Source organism: Cajanus cajan, chromosome 2, assembly GCF_000230855.2.
Source record: "Cajanus cajan strain Asha chromosome 2, NIPB_CcT2T_4, whole genome shotgun sequence".
Lineage (NCBI taxonomy): Eukaryota > Viridiplantae > Streptophyta > Magnoliopsida > Fabales > Fabaceae > Cajanus > Cajanus cajan.
Window position 1 is genome coordinate 58,480,228 of NC_138518.1, and position 24,099 is coordinate 58,504,326.

Consider the following 24,099-nt stretch of genomic DNA (forward strand, 5'->3'; position numbering starts at 1 on the left):
CAATTACATAAATCCAAACTAAAGAATTATAAACAACAGAACAACTTGATAATCAATCAATCATAACCAGTATATCAATTAATGAAGCGAAAAGGGACATAAAGATAAAGTCGTAGATGAAGATGAATAAGAGACCACAAAAGATGTTGTTGGGATACAAGTAAAGTTGCACAACATTCAAATAATAGGATGAAAATGAGTTTATATACACACAATTATCTCTATTGGTAAAGAGACTTTTTGCGATGATATCAAAAAGTAAAATCGTGAAGGTTGGACCTAAAACGAACAATATTTCACTAACATGAAAACATATGTATGTGTGTGATAATTTCCGGTGCACATTAAGTAGTATCAGATGAAAGGTATAAAATATGAGAAACTAGGTTGAAGAAAATATAAGTAATCTGTAACCTAATTAATCATTTATTGAGTGTAAATTAAGAATAAATGCAATTAAGAGAAAATTTCTAAATTAAAATTTATAAAAATTCTCTAAAGATTTAATTTTAAAAAATTATTCTGCTAAAATCTTAATCATAAAAAATATATTAAAAAATATAATTTATTCAAAATTTTACATTTCAGTCACAATTGTGGTTGGTAGCTACAATTTTAAAGTATGGTATCACACTTTTATGATACATGGAATCGAATTTGAAATCCAAATCGAATCATAATCTATTTTTGTGTCTACATGTGATAGTTTTCTATGAGGTGAGATAATAAAATTTACTCCTTTAAAGTGAGAATATTTTATTTTAGAAAATAAAATATAATAATAATTATTAATTAAAAAATTATTAATAGATATTACACTTAATTTTAAATTTTATTATACGTGTATTTAATTTTATACATTTCTCTATCATTAATTTTTTAATCAATGATTATTATTATATATTATTTTTTGAAAGACATTCTTCACTTTAAAGGAGTTAAATCCTAAAATTTATCATATTATACTCTATCATGTAATTTTTATAAAACCGGATCAAAAGTATATATTTTTAGTCTTCAAATAAAGTTTTTATTATATTAATCATTTTCTTATAAAAACTAATCTAAATTAAAATTATTTTCTTAATTTAATTAGTAACTGATACAATAAACATCTCATCGGTATTAGAGATAATCTTGAAAGAAAAAAAAAAAACACAATCAAGGTCCACTTCATTCATCAAATAGAAAAAATTGTAAATTAGCTGTATCCAAGTTGCTGAATAAATTCTAAAGAATTTATTGAGAAAGGGAAACTCAAATGTGACAAGACATGACTATATTATATATAACCTTGAAGAACACGAAGTTTTTAGCTCACAATAGATCTAAATACAGAACGCACTCACCACAGAGCTAGACTAATATGTGGAATATTGTAGTGTCCGTGGCTCGTTTGTATTTGCTTCCACTAGCAGTAGAAGTATTCAACAAGGTGAGAGGTGTCCCAAAAGATGTTGCAGACATCGAAGAGGAACTGAAATGCATTCAAACTTTCATCAATGATGCAGATAAAGAAGCTGCTGGTGATGAAACTGACAAGCACCAAGCACCAAGCATGTTCTCCATAACATATATTATTGTTTAATTAATGAATTAACAGATTAGCTAGATCACAATATTTTCACGACTTGACAATAGTTAGTTTTTACAAACCAAAATCTGACATAGGAGATGATATTCAACTATATTATTTGTGCAAGTTATTCAAAATTGGGTGGCGTGCATGATATGCAATGGATATTGTGACAACTAATTAGCATTACAAAATTGCAAATTTAGTACTGTCATGCACGTTCCCACGAGTGCGTGAAACTAGCGCAGCTCATGTAAGTCAAACTACCATGTGTTTTTGGACAAGTGGACGATACTTTAATTTAGCCGAGCCAAATATATTGTGACTAAGTGATGTTTAAATAATCAAATAAATATTACAATGACAACTGACAAGCGTGGTCCATTTAAATAATTGTCGAATACAAACCAACAAATTTGCTATGTAGTATAAATATTAAAGAATGGGTAAGTGAAACTGAAAGTCCTTCTCTTATTATAGAATTGAATATATAATCTTAAAGAACATAAAGTTTTGCAATCATCACAAACACAACGAAAAAAGAGAGCTAAACTAAAATGGCAGAAACTGCACCGTCCTTGGCCGGTCAGTATTTGCTTCCTAAGATTTTGGAAGCTTTGAAAATGCTTAGAGATCTCCCAAAAGAAGTTGCAAACATTACAGAAGAACTTGAGAGCTTTCAAGATTTCATAAATGATGCAGATCAAGTGGCTGAAGCTGAAGAAGATGATGGTAGGCGTGATAGAATCAAAAAAAGGGTGATGCGGTTGAGAGAAGCAGCTTTCCGCATGGAAGATATCATCGACGAATTCTCGATTCATGAGGAAAACAATCCTCACGATCCTCGATGTGAAGCTTTACTCTGTGAGGCTGTTGAGTTCATCAAAACTCGGATCCTTCAACTTCAAATAGCATATAAGATTCAGGATGTGAAATCACTTGTTTGTGCTGAAAGAGATGGCTTCCAAAAGCAATTTCCTTTACCAACAAAACCGAGTGGTTCTAGAGGAAATCAGAATGTCACATGGCACAAGCTTCGAATGGATCCTCTCTTTATTGAGCAAGATGAGGTTGTGGGCTTTGAGAGTCCAAGACGTACATTGAAGAATTGGTTGATAGAGGGACGAGAAGAGCGCACTGTCATCTCTGTTGTTGGTTTGGCAGGAGTTGGAAAAACCACTCTTGCTAAGCAAGTTTTTGACAATGTCCATAACAACTTCGAGTGCCATGCATTGATCACAGTGTCTCAATCCTATCCTGTAGAAGGACTGCTGAGGGATATGTTGCACCAGCTTTGTAAAGAAAACATGGAGAATCTTCCTGCAGATGTTTCTACCATGGATCGACGATCGTTGATTGAAGAAGTCAGAAAGCAGTTGCACAACAAGAGGTATGTTGTCATGTTTGATGACGTGTGGAATGAAAAATTTTGGGATGATGTTGAATATGCTGTAATTGATGATAAAAATAAAAGTAGAATATTAATAACATCCAGAGATGAGAAGGTTGCAGACTTCTGTAAGAGATCTTCTTTTACTGAAGTGCATAAGCTAGAAGAACCTTTAAGTGAAGAAGAATGTTTTAGATTGTTCTGTAACAAGGCATTTAAGTATGGTTCTGATGGACGTTGTCCAGAAGAACTTAAAGATATATCTCTTGAAATTGTTAGAAAGTGTAAAGGTTTACCTCTAGCAATTGTGGCCATCGGTGGTCTTTTATCTCAGAAAGATTTTTGTGCAGATGAATGGGTACTGTTTAGTCAAAATCTAAGTTTAGAGTTGAAGAGGAATTCTGCGTTAAATAGTGTAGCAAGAATTTTAAGTTTAAGTTATTATGATTTGCCGTACAATCTCAGATCATGTTTATTGTATTTTGGAATGTATCCTAAGGGCTATGAAGTTAAATCTGATAGATTAATTAGGCAATGGATAGCTGAAGGGTTTGTCAAATATGAAGGGGGAAAAACTTTGGAAGAAGTTGCACAACAATATTTATCAGAGTTGATCCATAGAAACTTGGTGCAAGTATCTTTATTTACCATTGATGGAAAAGTTAAAAGATGTCGTGTTCATTTCTCATTACGTGACATGATCCTTGGAAAAATCAAGGACAGATGGTTTTGTCGGTACATTGATGAGCATGATCAATCAATGTTGAATGGGATCATTCGACGCCTAACAATAAAAACAGGTTTCAATAATTTAATTGGAAGAAGCATAGAAAGATCACACATTCGGTCAATTCTAATTGTCACAGAAAAAGGATTATCTGAACATTTCATCAATAGTATCCCTGAAAAATACATGCTACTAAAGGTACTTGATTTTGAAGATGCTCGATTATACCATGTTCCAGAAAACTTGGGAAATTTAATCCACTTGAAGTATTTAAGCTTCAAAAACACACGAGTACAAAGTGTTCCAAAATCCATTGGTGAGCTCCAGAACTTGGAGACCTTGGATGTACGACAAACACGTGTCTTTGAGATGCCAAAGGAGATCAACAAGCTTAGAAAGCTGCATCATCTTCTAGCTAACTATATATCTTCAATTCAATTGAAGGATAGTCTTGGAGGCATGACATCACTAAAAAAGATACCTTCACTGATAATGGATGATGATGGAGGGGTGATTAGAGAGCTAGGAAAGCTGAAGCAGCTGAGGGGTCTAAGCATCACTCATGTAAAGGGAGAACATGGAAATGCTCTATGTTCATCAATAAATGAGATGCGTCTCTTAGAGAAACTACATGTTGATACAATAGATAAGAAAGAAGTAATTGATCTTCACTTTATGTCACCCTCATCAGCACTTAGGAAGCTTTGCCTGAATGGGAAGTTAACAAAGTTGCCAAATTGGATTCCACAGCTCCAAAATCTTGTGAAGTTGTCCTTGATGTGTTCCAACTTAACTTATGATCCATTGGAATCACTAAAAGATTTGCAAAGTTTGTTGTTCCTCTCTATCAGCCACCGCGCTTTTGAAGGTGAAACTTTGCATTTTCAAGAGGGGTGGTTTCTAAGACTTAAGATACTAGAGCTCAAATATTTGTATAACTTGAATTCCATCATTATTGATAGAGGATCACTGTTTTCCTTGAAAAACCTCCAGTTATCAGAAATACCCCAACTCAAGGCAGTACCATATGGCATTCTACATTTGCATCGACTTGAGGTTCTGGATATTTGGCTTATGCCAACTGAATTTGAGCATAGCATTGCTCGCAATGGAGGAAAAGAGCATTGGATCATCCAACATGTGCCCCGTGTACGTATTATTAGCCGAGTTGGTGCAGAAATTTTGGAAGAACTCTACAAAACAGCATTTGAAACCATGAAGCGTCCAACTTTCGAAATAAAAGGTGTGTTTTCTTATTAATATCTCTATATATAGAATGATAGGCTTGGCCCTTATCCTTTTCAATAATAAAAAATGAAATTGTTTTCTTTTTCCTAAAATGATTTCTCTGCTTTTTCCACCTATTTTCTTAATATATATATATGCCTTATTTTTCTTCCTCTACATCTCTCATAGGGGCTAGTAATCAAATTGTCTGATAAGTAATTTAAAAGGTCCTGGAACGAGCCTTTAGCAGCAATAATAGCCTTGTTTTGTTATCAAGAGTCTCGCGCCATTATAATGCTTTTTTCATTTTTCCTTCTAATATTGTGCTATGAATTAGTACTTACTAGGTCTTAACTGTTTTTTTTCCTTCATGTTGGACACATAATAATACTACAAATATATGTAGATTTTTAGTTATTTTTTGGAAAACTATAAAGGAAAATTGAAGGTTCATAATCATAGTTTATTTATGAGATTCAAATGCATATTTTTTTTAAATGATTGATTGAATTTGACATGTAATATTTGATGCAGAAATTTCTAAATTTTTCACCCAGCGCTTGGACCCAGAGCTAAGCGCCAAGATGAATTCCTAAGTTCCAGGACCCAGCGCCAGTGAGACACTATTTTGGAGTGGCAAGTGCCACCAAGTCAAAGTGATCAACTCATTTTGCAATTAAGGGTTTATTTTGAATCTTTTGATCAAAAGAAATGGCCTTGTGGAAGCCTAGCAATGGACACAGAATGAACTGAAGTTTAGAGAGCTGTGAAGCATTCTTGGAACTTCCAAGTCCTTAGGATATGATTTATAGCAGCTATGCATTTTATCCATTCTATATTTTCTTGTTTTGTATTCCTTTTACCATGTATATCTAAGCCCTAGGGTGGATAAACCTGAATTGTGTACTAGTGTAATATAAAGTCATTTTTTTAATGAGTTAATCACCTATATACTGTTAGTGTAAAGTTTTTTTTACACTGGTAACTAATCATATTTTTTAATAATGATATGTCAGTTGCTTATTTAATAAAATAAAATAATTTAAAAGATATGATTAATTGTTAATGCACAAAACTTTACACTGACAGTGTATGGATGATTAACTCTTATTTAATACAACAGTAACCCTGATCATGGATTGGAGGGACAACCGTCCACGGCCTCAATCTTGGAGAGACACAAAATTTAGTCTATATAATAAATAAATAAATATATATATATATATATATATATCATTAAAGTATATTTAAAAATATTATATAAAAAATAAATTAAATATGAATAACTAATTAATTGATAGATGATTTTCCTTTCAAGAAAAATATACTCATAATTTTAGAAAAATCAATAAAAAATGTTGACATAAAATCATAAATAGAACTTGTCTAAAACTTATTATTTTCTTTTTATATTTAAATTTTATGATTCTCTTTTTATTTTCATCTTCTCTTATTTCGCTAAAATTTTAAAATCAAATTACGAACTTTTACTTTTTAGTTATCATTAACTTTTTTTTGTGATGTGTCACTATTATTATCAATCTTTATTTCCATTATATAGTTATTTTTAAGAATAATTCTTAAACTCATACAAAACCAACATACCATAAATTTAATCATTTTTTATTTAGCAAATATGTGTATAATAATTTGTCATTACATATTTAAATTTAAATTTGAGAATTGAAGTTGCAGATAATATTTAAATAATTTATAAAGATTATCTTTTTTTATTCACCAATGACATAAAAAAACAATCATAACTTATCATGTAAGACGCATAAACAATCATACCAATCATGGTGTGATATGGTGAGTCACGAAAATTGTATTACATTTTATGAAAAGTTTGACATGTAACATTTGTATTTGCGGGAATATGGATTAAAGTATTTTTTTTTAGTCTTAATAATTTTACTTACTTTATCTTTTAGTTCCTATAATTTAAAATATACGATTTTAATTCATATATACTTATCTTTTTCAATTATTTTTAGTTATTTTAGTTTAAGATGAATCTTTTTAGTCTCTATACTTACAAATTTTTAATCCTTTTAGTATCTATAGTTAATCTTTTTATAATGTTGCCTCTTTTGTATCGATGTGACAAATATATTAATTCAACTTTGTGTATAATATGTTGAATTTATTTTGATGAAATTATTCTAAATTAGGTTTCTCATGCCTTTTTTATACACTTATTTGTGACACCTATTGTTGAGACATTATTTTTTTATCCTCACAAAATTAAAAACTTCTACAACACAAAACAGACAATGTTACAAAAAAAAAAAAAAAAAACAATAGACAAGATTAAAAAATTGCTTCCATTTTTCATTGTAACCCACAAACTTTGAACTTTAAGATAAGTCCTCATTTTTATAGCCCACAAGTGATAGTTTTCACCTACAAATATAAAGGTGGAGGTAAAGAATTACTACTATAGAAACCATTTTTGTGTTTGAATTTTTTTTTGTGTAGGTTTCTTTTATGCTAGTTTTTTTTTTCTCTCTTTACTCTCACAAGTTCTTAAAGATCAATGAAACTCTTGATACCATGTTAAAAACAAAACATGAAAAACAGAGATGTATGACTAAACAAAATATAGAGGTTTAGATTATAAAATTTGTAGTATTACACATAAAAAAGGACAAAAATTGATATGATATATTTAAATTATGAACTCAATTTTTCACACTTTAAAGTATTTAAAGCAAGTGCTTAAACACTAAAATTGAGTAACTCCTAACCCCTGATTAAATAAAGCAATACACTTGTTGTATATTTACTTTTTTAAAGTATAAGCAACCTTTAATCAAACTTATAAGTAAAATAAAAAATTTTAAAAATTTTAAAATATTTAATTATGAGAGTGAAAATATCTTAACCGACAACATCTATATATGTAATCTTAATGAACATAAAATTTACATTCACAAAGCAAACGACATACGGAAAAATTGTATTCTTCCTTGCTCGTGCGTATATGCTTCCACGCTTTATGAAAGCTACAGACATTGTATTTTACTTTTTTAAAGGATACTCTTCACTTTATACTAGTTAAATTCTAAAATTTACTATATTATACTCTATCATGTAAATTTTATAAAACTGGATCAAAAGTATATATTTTTAATTCTCCAAATAAAGTATTTATTACATTAATTTTTTTATATATAAAAACTAATCTTAATTAAAATTATCCTTAATTTAATAAGTAATTGACACAATAAAACATGTCATCAGTATCTGAGGAAGTTTCGAAAAAAAATTATTAACACAATCAAGGTCCATTTTCATTCATCAAATAGAAAATCTGACAACTAGCTCTATCCAAGTTGCTGAATAAATTCTAAAGAATGGATTGAGAAAGGGAAACTCAAACGTGACTAGACATGGCTGTATTATATATATAACCTTGAAGAACAGAAAGTTTTTGGCTCACAATAGATCTAAATACAGAACACAGTCACCACAGAGAGCTAGACTAATATGTGGGATATTGTAATGCGTGGCTCGTTCGCATTTGCTTCCACTAGCAGTGGAAGTATTCAACAAGGTGAGAGGTGTCCCAAAAGATGTTGAAGACATCGAAGAGGAACTGAAACGCATTCAAACTTTCATCAATGATGCCGATAAAGAAGCTGCTAGTGATGAAACTGACAAGCACCAAGCACCAAGCATGTTCTCCATAACATATACTATCGTTTAATTATTAATGCATTAACAGATTAGCTAGACCACAATATTTTCACGACTTGACAATAGTTAGTTTTCACACTTTGGTGGTACATTGAATCAGATTTGGAACTGTATTCAAACCGATCCAAATTTAAATATGGGTGGCGTGCATGATGTGCTATGAATATTGTGACAACTAATAACATTAAAAAAAATTGTAAATTTAGTACTGGAATGCACGTTTCCACGAGTTTGTGAAACCAGCGCAGCTCATGTAAGTCAAACTACCATGTTTTTGTGGACAAGTGGAAGATACTTTAATTTAGCCAGCCCAAATATATTGTGACTAAGTGATGTTTAAATAATCAAATAAATATTCCGATGACAACCTACAAGCGTGGTCCATTTAAATAATAATCGAATACAGATATACAAATTTGCTATATATCGAACTTGCTGTATAAATATTAAAGAATGGGTGGTAAGTCAAACTAAAAGTCCTTCTCTTACTACAGAATTGAATACATATAATCTTAAAGAACATAAAGTTTTGCACTCACCACAAACACACAGCGAAAAAAGAGCTACACTGAGATGGCAGAAACTGCAGTGTCCTTGGCTCGTGAGCATTTGCTTCCAAAAATTGTGGAAGCTGTGAAAATGCTTAGAGATCTCCCAAAAGAAGTTGCAGACATTACAGAAGAACTGGAGAGCTTTCAAGATTTCATAAATGATGCAGATCAAGTGGCTGAAGCTGAAGAAGATGATGGTAGGCGTGATAGAATCAAAAAAAGGGTGATGCGGTTGAGAGAAGCAGCTTTCCGCATAGAAGATATCATCGACAAATTCTCGATTCATGACGAAAACAATCCTCACGATCCTCGATGTGCAGCTTTACTCTGTGAGGCTGTTGAGTTCATCAAAACTCGGATCCTTCAACTTCAAGTAGCATATAAGATTCAGGATGTGAAATCACTTGTTTGTGCTGAAAGAGATGGCTTCCAAAAGCAATTTCCTTTACCAACAAAACCGAGTGGTTCTAGAGGAAATCAGAATGTCACATGGCACAAGCTTCGAATGGATCCTCTATTTATTGAGCAAGATGAGGTTGTGGGCTTTGAGAGTCCAAGACGTACGTTGAACAATTGGTTGATAGAGGGACGAGAAGAGCGCACTGTCATCTCTGTTGTTGGTTTGGCAGGAGTTGGAAAAACCACTCTTGCTAAGCAAGTTTTTCACAATGTCCATAACCACTTCGAGTGCCATGCATTGATCACAGTGTCTCAATCCTACACTGTAGAAGGACTCCTCAGGGATATGTTGCACCAGTTTTGTAAAGAAAAGATGGAGAATCATCCTGCAGATGTTTCTACCATGGATCGAAGATCGTTGATTGAAGAAGTGAGAAAGCAGTTGCGCAACAAGAGGTATGTTGTCATGTTTGATGACGTGTGGAATGAAAAATTTTGGAATGATGTTGAATTTGCTGGAATTGATAATAAAAATAAAAGTAGAATATTAATTACAACCAGATATGAGAAGGTTGCACACTTTTGTAAGAAATCTTCTTTTATTGAAGTGCATAAGCTAGAAGAACCTTTAAGTGAAGAAGAATGTTTCAGATTGTTCTGCAACAAGGCATTTAAGTATGGTTCTGATGGACGTTGTCCAGAAGAACTTAAAGATATTACTCTTGAAATTGTTAGAAAGTGTAAAGGTTTACTTCTAGCAATTGTGGCCATTGGTGGTCTTTTATCTCAGAAAGATTTTTGTGCACATGAACGGATATTGTTTAGTCAAAATCTAAGTTTAGAGTTGGAGAGGAATTCTGAGTTAAACAGTATAAAAAAGATTTGAAGTTTAAGTTACTATGATTTTCCATACATTCTCAGATCATGTTTATTGTATTTTGGAATGTATCCAGAAGATTATGAAGTTAAATCTAGTAGATTGATTAGGCAATGGGTATAGGTGAAGGGTTTGTCAAATGTGAAACCGGAAAAACTTTGGAAGAAGTTGGGCAACAAGAGTTATCAAGGTTGATCCGTAGAAGTTTGGTACAAGTATCTTCATTTAGCATTGATGGCAAAGTTAAAGGATGTCGTGTTCATGACTTAATACATGACATGATCCTTAGAAAAGCTAAGGAAACAAGGTTTTGTCAGTATTTTGGTGAGCATAATGAATCAGTGTCAAGTGGGATAGTTAGACGTTTAATAATAACAATGGATTCCAATGATTTAGTTGGAATTGAAAGATCACACATTCGATCAATTCTAATTTTCACAAAGAAACTGTTATCCGAACATTTCATGGGCGAAATCCTTGCAAAATACATGCCGCTGAAGGTACTTGATTTTGAAGATTTATTTATGTTTCCTAATTTTAACAATGTTTGATCATTAAATTTTCTTGAAGCTTATTTAGGGAATTTAATTAACTTGAAGTATGTAAGCTTCCGGAATTCTATGATAGAAAGTCTTCCAAAATCCATCGGTAAGCTCAAGAACTTGGAGTTCTTGGATTTACGAGGAACAATGGTGTTTCACATACCAAAGGAAATTAGTAAGATTAGAAAACTACGTCATCTTTTGGGTGATAAAATATCTTTTGTTGCAACGAAAGAGTGTCTTGGAAGCATGACATTCCTCGAAAAGATACGCTTACTCAAAGTAGATCACAACGGAGAGGTACAACTACAAGTTCTGAATATTAAGGATATGCCATCTGTGTTTGAGGATAGCATTGCTGAGTATGGAGGACAAGATCATTGGATGATCAGGCATGTGCCACGTGTACAATTTAAGTACTCTTATTTTGAAATTGTGGGGAGAAGTATGCGTATTGACCCAAGTCCGCTTACCAGTCCGAATAACCAGCAGTACGGGTGGTTACAGGTCCAATTTTTTAGGTCTCCCAAATTCATGGCCTTAGTCCGCAATTTCTATTGAGTAGCCCATTTATTAATAAGTAAATTTTATGTATTTTTACCTTTATGTATTTATATTAATTTTTATCTTATAAATATATTTATATCAATTTTTTATTTTTTTTTCTTTTATATTTTTATAGACTAAAAAAAATCTCATTGATTTTTTAATATTAATAAAAAAATATATGATTGGATTCATGGAAGGATTCGTTACCCACAAGTTTCACAGTGAAATTCAAACAAAAAAAATAGTTTATTTATTTTATGGACTTATTCCACTCATTAAAAATGTATATTTCTTTAGTCCGATCAATCTGTATACTCATCTTTAACTAGAACGAAAATATCATAAATTTCAAAAGTCTAATGATGTCTAGATTTCTACATATAAAAAAAGCTGTTTATTTTTTTTCTCTTATCAATATCTCTATGGATTGATATCCCTTGGCCATTATTATTTTCAAAAATAAAATAATGCAACTATTTTTTAATTCCTAAAGGGATTTTTTTACTTTTATATCTCTTTTTCTCCTAGTATATGCTTCATTTTCTTTTTGTATGTAATGCACACAAGTTGGAGATAAAATGATCAAATAAGTAAAATGAAATTTCAACGTATTAATTAGTAGGAGCAGTCAAAATGGTGGTCATTTTTTTATCATAATTTTTTTCCCAAATAAAATATGTTGATTGTATAGTTTTTCATACGTTTTTTTTTTAACAAATTTTAAGCCATTTTATTATCAAACAAATTATTTTAAAATATTATAATAGTAAAAATTATATGTTTTATTTTCTTATATTTTTGTTTTTTATTTTTAGATAATAAAGAAGAGAAACTAAAACTAATGAATATTAGTTTGGAGATGAAACTTGTGACACCCTTACTACCCAAACACATATATTGTAATAATGAAAACTTAACAAAAACAATTTCTCTATTTCGGTAAAAGGGTTCACATGAGAATCTTCAAATTTATTCTTCAATAACCACAACGATAAAAATAAAACGTGAGAGTTTACAAATGATTTTCAAAAATAATATTTACAATTCTAATTCCATATAACAATCTATGTCCTAAAGAAAATCCTCTGCCCCGATGTCACAATATCAGAGCATAACCACAACTCAACCGTTAGCATTCTAGATGTCACTCGTAGTCGGATCTTCCTCACCTAAAATATCCACAAATCGCACGGTGAGAAAAGAAAACATCTATATATATAGCACATAAGAAAACACAACATATAATCTCATTATAACTTAATATTCATAACTATTTCAACATATCGTATTTCAATCAATCATACATCGTCATCACGTCATAATTCTCAATCACACCAATCATCACAAATCTTGCACTTCACACTATGCCAAGGTCACGCTACTGTAGACCCCTAAAATTGTCTAGGTCGGAAATAAGACTCGAAGACTCTCGAAGACCAAAGGAAAGTCAGCCGGAAGGACTCCTGGAAGACCCTGGAAGACCCTAGGATGATTATTCGTAGGTTTAGAGGTCTTAGAGTAGCAAAAAATAAGAAAGTGGAGGGAATGAAGCCCAATACGGCCTCCCAAAAGTTCAGTACGGCCGTATTGAACATTTTAAACTACAATACGGCCGCACTGAACTCAATACGGCCGTATTGAAGTTTCTGAACTTCAATACGGCTGCACTGAACTCAATACGGCTGCACTGAACTTCAATACGGCTGCACTGAACTCAATACGGCCGTATTGAGGTTTTTTGAACTTCAATACGGCCGTACTGAATTCAATACGGCCGTATTGTAGTTCAAAACTTCAATACGGACCGTATTGACCCCCAGAGGCCGTATTGCGCCTCATCCCTATAAATATGACGTCAATTGGACGTCATTACACACTTTTTCACTGAGTTTTAACCCTCTTCTTGAGTATTCTGGGTTTTTTTGAGCAGTGCTCTGCCTAGAAATCACTCGGAGAGTTGATCCGACGAAGTTCTTGAGTCACGAGCCATTTGCTTGTGTAACATCCCAGTTTTTATTATTATTATATGGTATTTGGTCATAATTTTGTGATTATATTTTACTTCAATTGTAGCTAATTCACATTTCATTTATGCTTAATTGTAGGCTTTAGAAATATATGTATATTGTTGGGCTTAATTAGATAGTTGTAAACTTTCTTTTCAATAAAATCGTTTTCGCTGGGCTGACTGGCAAACCTCGGTGTTTAGGGCATAACTTGGGCTGTGATGGTCCAAATGATGCAACATTGGTGTCAATGGAAATCTAAGAGAAAAACGCACAACTTTTACAGAAATAGCCATTTGCAAAATCGGTCGTTTAGGAGGTCAAAAGTGGAATTTGATTGATACAATTGGTTCTCGCTGGACTGATTGGCAAGCCTCGGTTTGTGGGGTATAACTTGGTCGGTGGTTGTTCAAATGATACAAACTTGGTGGCTATGGAAAGATAAGAGAAAATCCTACAACTTTCATGAAGGAAATATTTTCAGATTCGGCTGTCTATAAGGTCCAAATCAGTAGCTAAAGTCGATGAGGAAAAGAACATGGCACCAACTCCATTAATTCATCCCACCAACTTTAATAATTCATCTCACTAATTCATTCCACTTAGTTTTGTCTAAGATTTTTTCATTATTTTCCATTTTTTTAATGTGTCTTGAAGGCTATAAATAGCCCTTCACTTCTCCATTGCAAACCATCCCTCAATTCTCATTCTCTCTTCTCTTATACTCTCTTCTTCTCCTCTTCTTCTCTTTGAAGACCTAGAGGAATCCATAGGAGGTGGTTCTATCCTAGTAGAAGGAGCCTAGAGGAGGAAGCTCTTCTTTAGTTTCAGCGCTTGTCATCCAGGTAAGGGGGGGGAGTGAGAAATCTCGCTCTGGGTGTGGGATTGTATGCTGGGTAGTGGGATTGGCCCCCAATCCTGTGTTTGTTGTATGTTATATTGTTTGTATGTTCTAATTGCTTGGTTAATATGTGTGTATGAATAGAAATTCTGTTGAGATTATGATTGTGAAAGTTATGAATATGATATGATAATGTGAATGTGATGTTTCTAATGATATGATGTGATGATGAAATATGATGTGAAATGACCATGAGATATGATTGACCATGAGATAGATAATGTGATAATGTGACAATGAGATATGAAATGTGATAAAGAGAAATGACCATGGAAAGTGATAAAGTGATATGAGAATGCATAGAGTCTTGTTTGACATGCATCATTTGCATAAAGTGATAAGGGTACGATATGGAATACGCCGCCAGAGAAGGCCCCCTAGTGTAAAAGCTGTGGGGATCAGTCCTTGGGGATGGCTCGGTTTGGAAGTCCCAGTCTCGCCCATTGTGTGCATGGGATGTATCTTGCGCGGCTTAGCTATCCCGACGAGACTCTGGTAGTATGTCCTTCTAGTGAGAGTGCGCAGAGGTTGTGTCCCGGCATGTACTCCTAGACTACTCTTTGTGTATTGCTAGCGGCAATATACTACGTGATAAGTGACTGGCGCCACATGCATGATAAAATGTAGTCTGTGTCCATACATGTGTCTTTTGATGTTATATGACAAATGAATATGCCTTGAATGAGTAAGATGTGATATTGTTATTAATCTATGTTATACATATTTTGTTTGTGCTTGGCTATCTGGTATATATTTCTACACTGTGAGCCGAGTGAGATGTTTTCTCACTCCCTTTTTCTTTGTGTTGTTTTTCTCTGACTGTTATACAGGTGATTATCAGTATGAGGCTGAGAATGTTGGTCGTGAAGCTTAGGCTTCTTTATGGGCTATGCTCTGATAGGACATGTGACATCGGGGCATAGATAAGATTAGATTAGGATGTTAATGTTATTATTTTGGAAACTTGAGATTTATTTCTTTGTAATTTCTGCTGATTGTGTTTGTTAAAAATGTGATACTCTTTAAACATGTTTGATTATTAAATGTTATATCTAAATTTATTGAGTTATGATATGCGGGGTAGAGGGTGTCACATTTAGTGGTATCAGAGCAGGTCGATCTAATAGACCGTGAGTTATGAGTCTACTATGCTTGTTTGGTAGATTAATAATGTGATGAGTTGATTGATGTGCTAATATGATGATTGATTATGTTGTGTGCATTGTGTTCTCAGGATTTGTTTGATAGACATGATATAATTTGATGATGTTATTTTTGATTGCTCTTTTCATAATTGCTTATTTGTTTGATACTTCTTGCTTACGTGAGAAGTAGTGGTTGAGTAGTATCACTCTTATGGTGAGCTTATGTACCAATAGTACGGATAAAGCCTATTGAGACCTTAGAATTAGGAGAGACATTAATTTGTCAAAAGTTTACGATTAATGAAATTTAGGAATCTATAGTAGTAGCGATTGAATCCAAGGAGGTTGTATCTGAAAATTGGAGTTTTGATATTTTGATGAGAGGTTGAAACGTTCCTTGAGTATTGGTGCTTCATGTTAACTTTTATGGTTTAGGTAATATGTGAATATTATTCTCTAAGTCCTTTGCACTAAATATGTGAGCTGTTTTGGTCTAGGATTGTAATGGAAAGCTTGAATATGAGTTTAAGGTGGAAAGGAGTGAGTTTGGAATGGTTGAGGTATTTTGTGAAATGTTAGTACATTATTGCTGTATAATATGGGGATTATTTTCGTTAAAATTTTGTTGTGCCTGTATGAGTATCATATTGACAGAATCAGATTTTACGGTCTTCACAAAAGTAGTAGCTTTGGACGTTATCTTTCTAATGGAACTGGAATCAGGTAAAACGGAGGTATAGAACTCTAGTTATAGCTACTTTGGTGATCAAAGGTCTAGTTATAAGCGCTGAATATATCTGCTGCGGTTTTTGAAATTTGTAGCTAAGAAGATGATCTTTTTAGAATTCTATGTCTTCGTAGGAGTTGTAGCTTATTCTCTTATCTTTATTTTGAGATAGGTTTGAGATCATTTGAATAAGTATAACTCTCTAGGTATCATTTTCTTTAAACATTGTTGAAGGGATATGTATGGTTTCATGATATTTTTGAATAGTTAGGCAATGCAAGGATAAGAATTGATTTTGTTTTAGGGTGTTTGCATAAGGATTGAGAGGTTGTTTAAAGGTTGTATAATGCTATGTGATAAAGTTTGTTCATGTACATGCTTATCGATGGTATATTTGAAGGTTTAAAGTTGGTATTCTAATATGATTTAGTAAGCATGTATGTTGATATGTGGATAGATGACCTTAGGGATCAATTGGTGAATGTCGTGTGGTTAGTGAGATTGATCTTAGGGTGTGATATGATCATATTGTAGTTGAAGGTGGAGATATATTCAAGACGGTTGTATGTTAAGTATTACTATTTTATTTTATCTTATTTATTGATTGATTGATTGATTTATTTATTTATTTTTATTGTATGAGATAAGTTTTCTAGTTCTTGTAAATTCCAGTTAAGGTAAACATGGATATGTCTCAGGTAGAAGTTGTATTTAAGTGGGGAGATATCTAAGCCAATTAGTGAAGATAAGAGTTTTATGATGTTAGCTTATTATTATTGGAGATTTATTGAAGGAATTTCTAAGATAGCTTTGCCCTTAACTACATTCACTAAGAGGAGTATTGTCTTTATGTGGGATAGTAAGTATGAGAGTAGTTCCAACTCTTAAGGCAAGATTGACTAGTGTTAATACTACTAGATTTTAGTAAGTCTTTTGTGGAACATAGTTACGTTTCTAAGATAAGATTGGATAGAGTGTAGATGCAAGAAGGAACAGATAAGTAGCTTATGATTCTAGAAAATTGAGAATTTATGAGAAGGAATTACCTTACCCATGACCTTGATTTGAAGACATTACCTATATGATTCTAAGCTTGAGGTATTTAGCAATCATAAGAGTTTTAAATATCTATTGACCAAAAGAGATAGTTAGAAATTTTTAAGGAATAAGATTTTGATCTTATTGGTTATTTGGCCAAAGCCATTGTGGTAACCAATGTTTTGAGTAGGAAACCTTTATATTTTTCCTTATGATTAGAAAGAAGGATCTTTTTAGGGATTTAAGTCTGACTTGTGAGATTACTCCTAGTGGTGAAAAACTAGGTGTGACTCGAGTAACAAGTGGATCATTGAGATAAATTGGAGAAATACAATTAGTTGATTCATATTGGTAACAAGATATGAGACTATAGAATAAGGTGATGGATAGGGGTTTGAATTGGTTGAAGATGGAGCAGTAAAATTAGTGATTTGATATGTATAACATGCTTAAGTGCTTGATCTTTACAGATGATCATAGAAGTAATATCAATATTATGACAGATGCCTTGATTACGATGATCACTAATATATTTAAGGATTGGATTTGATTGGAGAATTTAGATACTTATGATTGATGTGTGAGACTACCTTTAGGAACATTGAATTGAGTATGGTTGAAAATAACTAGTGAATTAATGGATGAGATTAGAATCTTTTCTAGTGAACCAAGTGGAAAAGATTAGTAGGAATATGATTAAAATTTAAAAAAAAAAAAATAAATTGGAATTGATGTTGTTTTGAGGTGCAAGAATAAATTTGGGTGCTTAGTAATCTTGAAATTAGAAAGATGATCTTAAAGGGAGGACACAAGAGTACTCTTAGCATCCATTTAAGAGCCACTAAGATGTACCAAGACCTTAGGAAAATATTCCAGTGGCCTAAGATAGAAGAATTTGTGTATGCTTGCTTAGTATGTTAGAAGGCTAAGGGAGAACATCAGAAACCTTCAGGTTTACTGCAACCTTTAGATGTGCCTGTGTGGAAATGAGATAGCATCTCGATGGATTTTGTAGTAGGATTACCTAGGACATGGAAGAACTTGGATGTTATATGGGTCATTGTGGATAGATTAACTAAGTCTGCCCATTTTATTCCCATTAACATTAGATACCCTTTGGAGAGATTAACCAAGTTGTACATAGGTGAGATTGTAAGGTTGCATGGGGTTCCTACTAGTATAGTTTCTGATAGAGATCCTAGGTTCACCTCTAGATTTTGGGAGAGCTTGCATAAGGCGTTAGGCACTAAGCTTAGGTTGAGTTCAGCATATCACCCCCAAACAGATGGCCAGACTGAGAGGACCATACAATCCTTAGAAGACTTGTTGAGAGCTTGTATCTTAGAACATGGAGGTACTTGGGATAGTTTCCTACCTTTGATAGAGTTTACCTACAATAATAGCTACCATTCCAGTATTGGGATGGCACCCTATGAGGCTTTGTATGGTAGGAGATGTAGAACACCTTTGTGTTGGGTAGAACCTGGAGAGAGTGCCATTTTGGGACCTGAGATAGTTCAACAAACCACCGAAAAGGTTAAGATGATCCAGGATAAAATGAGAGCGTCCCAAAGTAGACAAAAGAGCTACTATGATAAAAGAAGGAAAGACCTTGAGTTTAAAGAGGGAGATCATGTATTCCTTAAAGTAACTCCTTGGACTGGAATTGGTAGAGCACTTAAATCTCGCAAACTTACTCCAAGATTCATTGGTCCCTACCAGATCCTTAAAAGAGTTGGTGATGTAGCCTACCAAATTGCGTTACCTCCATCCCTATCAAATCTTCATGATGTCTTCCATGTTTCTCAACTTAGAAAATACATTCATGACCCATCTCATATTGTGGAACCCGACAACATTCAGTTAAAGGATAACCTCACTTATGAAACCATACCTTTGAGAATTGAGGACAAGAGGGTAAGGCAACTAAGAGGTAAGGAAATTCCTTTAGTCAAAGTTGTTTGGGGAGGAAACTTTGAAGAAGACGCTACATGGGAACTAGAAAGCAAAATGCGGGAAGCTCATCCATTCCTGTTTTCAGGTAAATTTCGAGGACGAAATTTCTTAAAGGAGGGGAGAATTGTAACATCCCAGTTTTTATTATTATTATATGGTATTTGGTCATAATTTTGTGATTATATTTTACTTCAATTGTAGCTAATTCACATTTCATTTATGCTTAATTGTAGGCTTTAGAAATATATGTATATTGTTGGGCTTAATTAGATAGTTGTAAACTTTCTTTTCAATAAAATCGTTTTCGCTGGGCTGACTGGCAAACCTCGGTGTTTAGGGCATAACTTGGGCTGTGATGGTCCAAATGATGCAACATTGGTGTCAATGGAAATCTAAGAGAAAAACGCACAACTTTTACAGAAATAGCCATTTGCAAAATCGGTCGTTTAGGAGGTCAAAAGTGGAATTTGATTGATACAATTGGTTCTCGCTGGACTGATTGGCAAGCCTCGGTTTGTGGGGTATAACTTGGTCGGTGGTTGTTCAAATGATACAAACTTGGTGGCTATGGAAAGATAAGAGAAAATCCTACAACTTTCATGAAGGAAATATTTTCAGATTCGGCTGTCTATAAGGTCCAAATCAGTAGCTAAAGTCGATGAGGAAAAGAACATGGCACCAACTCCATTAATTCATCCCACCAACTTTAATAATTCATCTCACTAATTCATTCCACTTAGTTTTGTCTAAGATTTTTTCATTATTTTCCATTTTTTTAATGTGTCTTGAAGGCTATAAATAGCCCTTCACTTCTCCATTGCAAACCATCCCTCAATTCTCATTCTCTCTTCTCTTATACTCTCTTCTTCTCCTCTTCTTCTCTTTGAAGACCTAGAGGAATCCATAGGAGGTGGTTCTATCCTAGTAGAAGGAGCCTAGAGGAGGAAGCTCTTCTTTAGTTTCAGCGCTTGTCATCCAGGTAAGGGGGGGAGTGAGAAATCTCGCTCTGGGTGTGGGATTGTATGCTGGGTAGTGGGATTGGCCCCCAATCCTGTGTTTGTTGTATGTTATATTGTTTGTATGTTCTAATTGCTTGGTTAATATGTGTGTATGAATAGAAATTCTGTTGAGATTATGATTGTGAAAGTTATGAATATGATATGATAATGTGAATGTGATGTTTCTAATGATATGATGTGATGATGAAATATGATGTGAAATGACCATGAGATATGATTGACCATGAGATAGATAATGTGATAATGTGACAATGAGATATGAAATGTGATAAAGAGAAATGACCATGGAAAGTGATAAAGTGATATGAGAATGCATAGAGTCTTGTTTGACATGCATCATTTGCATAAAGTGATAAGGGTACGATATGGAATACGCCGCCAGAGAAGGCCCCCTAGTGTAAAAGCTGTGGGGATCAGTCCTTGGGGATGGCTCGGTTTGGAAGTCCCAGTCTCGCCCATTGTGTGCATGGGATGTATCTTGCGCGGCTTAGCTATCCCGACGAGACTCTGGTAGTATGTCCTTCTAGTGAGAGTGCGCAGAGGTTGTGTCCCGGCATGTACTCCTAGACTACTCTTTGTGTATTGCTAGCGGCAATATACTACGTGATAAGTGACTGGCGCCACATGCATGATAAAATGTAGTCTGTGTCCATACATGTGTCTTTTGATGTTATATGACAAATGAATATGCCTTGAATGAGTAAGATGTGATATTGTTATTAATCTATGTTATACATATTTTGTTTGTGCTTGGCTATCTGGTATATATTTCTACACTGTGAGCCGAGTGAGATGTTTTCTCACTCCCTTTTTCTTTGTGTTGTTTTTCTCTGACTGTTATACAGGTGATTATCAGTATGAGGCTGAGAATGTTGGTCGTGAAGCTTAGGCTTCTTTATGGGCTATGCTCTGATAGGACATGTGACATCGGGGCATAGATAAGATTAGATTAGGATGTTAATGTTATTATTTTGGAAACTTGAGATTTATTTCTTTGTAATTTCTGCTGATTGTGTTTGTTAAAAATGTGATACTCTTTAAACATGTTTGATTATTAAATGTTATATTTAAATTTATTGAGTTATGATATGCGGGGTAGAGGGTGTCACATTTAGTGGTATCAGAGCAGGTCGATCTAATAGACCGTGAGTTATGAGTCTACTATGCTTGTTTGGTAGATTAATAATGTGATGAGTTGATTGATGTGCTAATATGATGATTGATTATGTTGTGTGCATTGTGTTCTCAGGATTTGTTTGATAGACATGATATAATTTGATGATGTTATTTTTGATTGCTCTTTTCATAATTGCTTATTTGTTTGATACTTCTTGCTTACGTGAGAAGTAGTGGTTGAGTAGTATCACTCTTATGGTGAGCTTATGTACCAATAGTACGGATAAAGCCTATTGAGACCTTAGAATTAGGAGAGACATTAATTTGTCAAAAGTTTACGATTAATGAAATTTAGGAATCTATAGTAGTAGCGATTGAATCCAAGGAGGTTGTATCTGAAAATTGGAGTTTTGATATTTTGATGAGAGGTTGAAACGTTCCTTGAGTATTGGTGCTTCATGTTAACTTTTATGGTTTAGGTAATATGTGAATATTATTCTCTAAGTCCTTTGCACTAAATATGTGAGCTGTTTTGGTCTAGGATTGTAATGGAAAGCTTGAATATGAGTTTAAGGTGGAAAGGAGTGAGTTTGGAATGGTTGAGGTATTTTGTGAAATGTTAGTACATTATTGCTGTATAATATGGGGATTATTTTCGTTAAAATTTTGTTGTGCCTGTATGAGTATCATATTGACAGAATCAGATTTTACGGTCTTCACAAAAGTAGTAGCTTTGGACGTTATCTTTCTAATGGAACTGGAATCAGGTAAAACGGAGGTATAGAACTCTAGTTATAGCTACTTTGGTGATCAAAGGTCTAGTTATAAGCGCTGAATATATCTGCTGCGGTTTTTGAAATTTGTAGCTAAGAAGATGATCTTTTTAGAATTCTATGTCTTCGTAGGAGTTGTAGCTTATTCTCTTATCTTTATTTTGATATAGGTTTGAGATCATTTGAATAAGTATAATTGCTCGTTTGACGAGGTCTCAGTTTGAGAATAAGTCATTCTAGCAATCCATATTTTTAAACAAATAAAAGAGTCCAACCATCCTTCGCGAATGCCGAAAGCCCGTTTCGGGCCGGTGGCGACAGATGGCGACTCCACTGGGGAAGCCTCGAGAGTCAGTCCCATTTTGTGACAGATTATTTTTAACAAATAATAGTTAAAATTACTTCATTACCCCTTGCTTGTATGATAACATGCTTTATTTATATGGCTTTAATAACTGTTGTATGTTTAAATTTTCGCAAATGTTTGAAATAAAAACTGCACACAAACCTTTGCACACAACAGTTCCCTCTATACCCGGGGGCATGAGTGGTAAGCCATAGGGAGTGGATGTTAGTACGGCCGGTTGTCGAATGGGTCTATAGGTGCCCGTAGACCGTTGTCGGAAAGCATCACTCAAGGTGATAACCATGAACTCGAGTCCGACAGTGCGTTGGAGCTTTCCATCGGCTTACGACGAGAGGAATTGGGTCCCTATAATGGGGGCACCTTGGGGGCCTCAGACCGGTGAGAACAGTTAGAACCACCTTGAATATGCACCTTTCTGCAGGAAACCCCTACCTCGTGATTCGCTCGTGACTGTTCGTGGATGAGTGAAATTGTTTGTGTAAATGCTTATGTGCAATTATTTGTGCATTAATAAATAACCTCGTGATAAGGTCTAAGAATAAATCCCCATGCATGAAAAAAACCATGACATGAGAGGAAAGACCATGTGCGAAAATATAATAAAAGTGAGGAGCATGTACATCATTACCAATAAGACATCATGCATCCTCATAAACCATGCATTTTAGGTTCACCAATACCTCTTGACATGAGTAAAAGAGACCCATAATTATCGAGATTCTCCGTTGGGGAGGGATCATAAGTCAAGGAGGGTGGTAACACTCCGTTTTAAAAAGGCAGCGCCTTAAAAATGGAGGGTTATCAAGCTCATGTCAAGAGCGTATTCATTCCATAAATTAATTAAGATTAAATATTCATTTTTAGAAAGTGGCTGGTCATCTCTCTGTCCTCACACGCGCGCAGAAAATCAAGAAGATGGAAGCGCTGGAGGACCAAAATAAGAAGCTTACAGCCGAGCTCTCGCAGCTCAAAGAACAAATGGCGCAAATGATGGAGTTCATGCGTCATCATAATGTACATGGGTCTCACCACAGTGACCATGAGTCCCATCATCATGAGGAGGAGGAACATGAGGAAGAACCTCCACGAGCTGTACCCCTTGGGGCGGGGATCATGATTAAAGAGCCCGAGGTTTCAAAGGAACAATTCCATGCTCTTGAGGATCGGCTAAGGGCTATGGAGGGGCATGATTTTGACATCAAAGATGCCGCCGACATGTGCTTAGTGAGGGATATTCAATTTCCTCCTAAATTTAAAATGCCAGATTTCCCGAGATACGTGGGATCGACTTGCCCCAAGAGTCATCTCACCATGTACTGCCGAAAGATGGCTGCATATGCCACAAACGAAAAGCTCTTGATCCACTGCTTCCAAGAGAGCTTGGCTGATACCGCGCTCAACTGGTATATGCAGCTAGATGGAAATCTAGTACACACATGGAGGCAGTTGGCCGACGCCTTTCTCAAGCGCTACAAATACAACATCGACCTAACACCCGATAGGTCAGATCT

General features: G+C 34.1%; 1 protein-coding gene and 1 pseudogene across 1 annotated transcript; both read left to right on the forward strand.

The window, feature by feature from the left end:
* The first annotated feature begins 1,337 nt into the window (after nt 1-1,337).
* Nucleotides 1,338-5,958, forward strand: LOC109796491 (disease resistance protein RPM1-like). Its single transcript, XM_029271104.2, has 2 exons — nt 1,338-4,936; nt 5,455-5,958. Exons 1-2 carry the CDS (start codon nt 2,134-2,136, stop codon nt 5,514-5,516), a joined length of 2,865 nt encoding a protein of 954 aa, XP_029126937.2. The 5' UTR covers nt 1,338-2,133; the 3' UTR covers nt 5,517-5,958.
* A 2,915-nt stretch (nt 5,959-8,873) lies between these two features.
* LOC109796490 (disease resistance protein RPM1-like) lies at nt 8,874-12,033 on the forward strand (annotated as a pseudogene).
* The last annotated feature ends 12,066 nt before the right edge of the window (nt 12,034-24,099 follow it).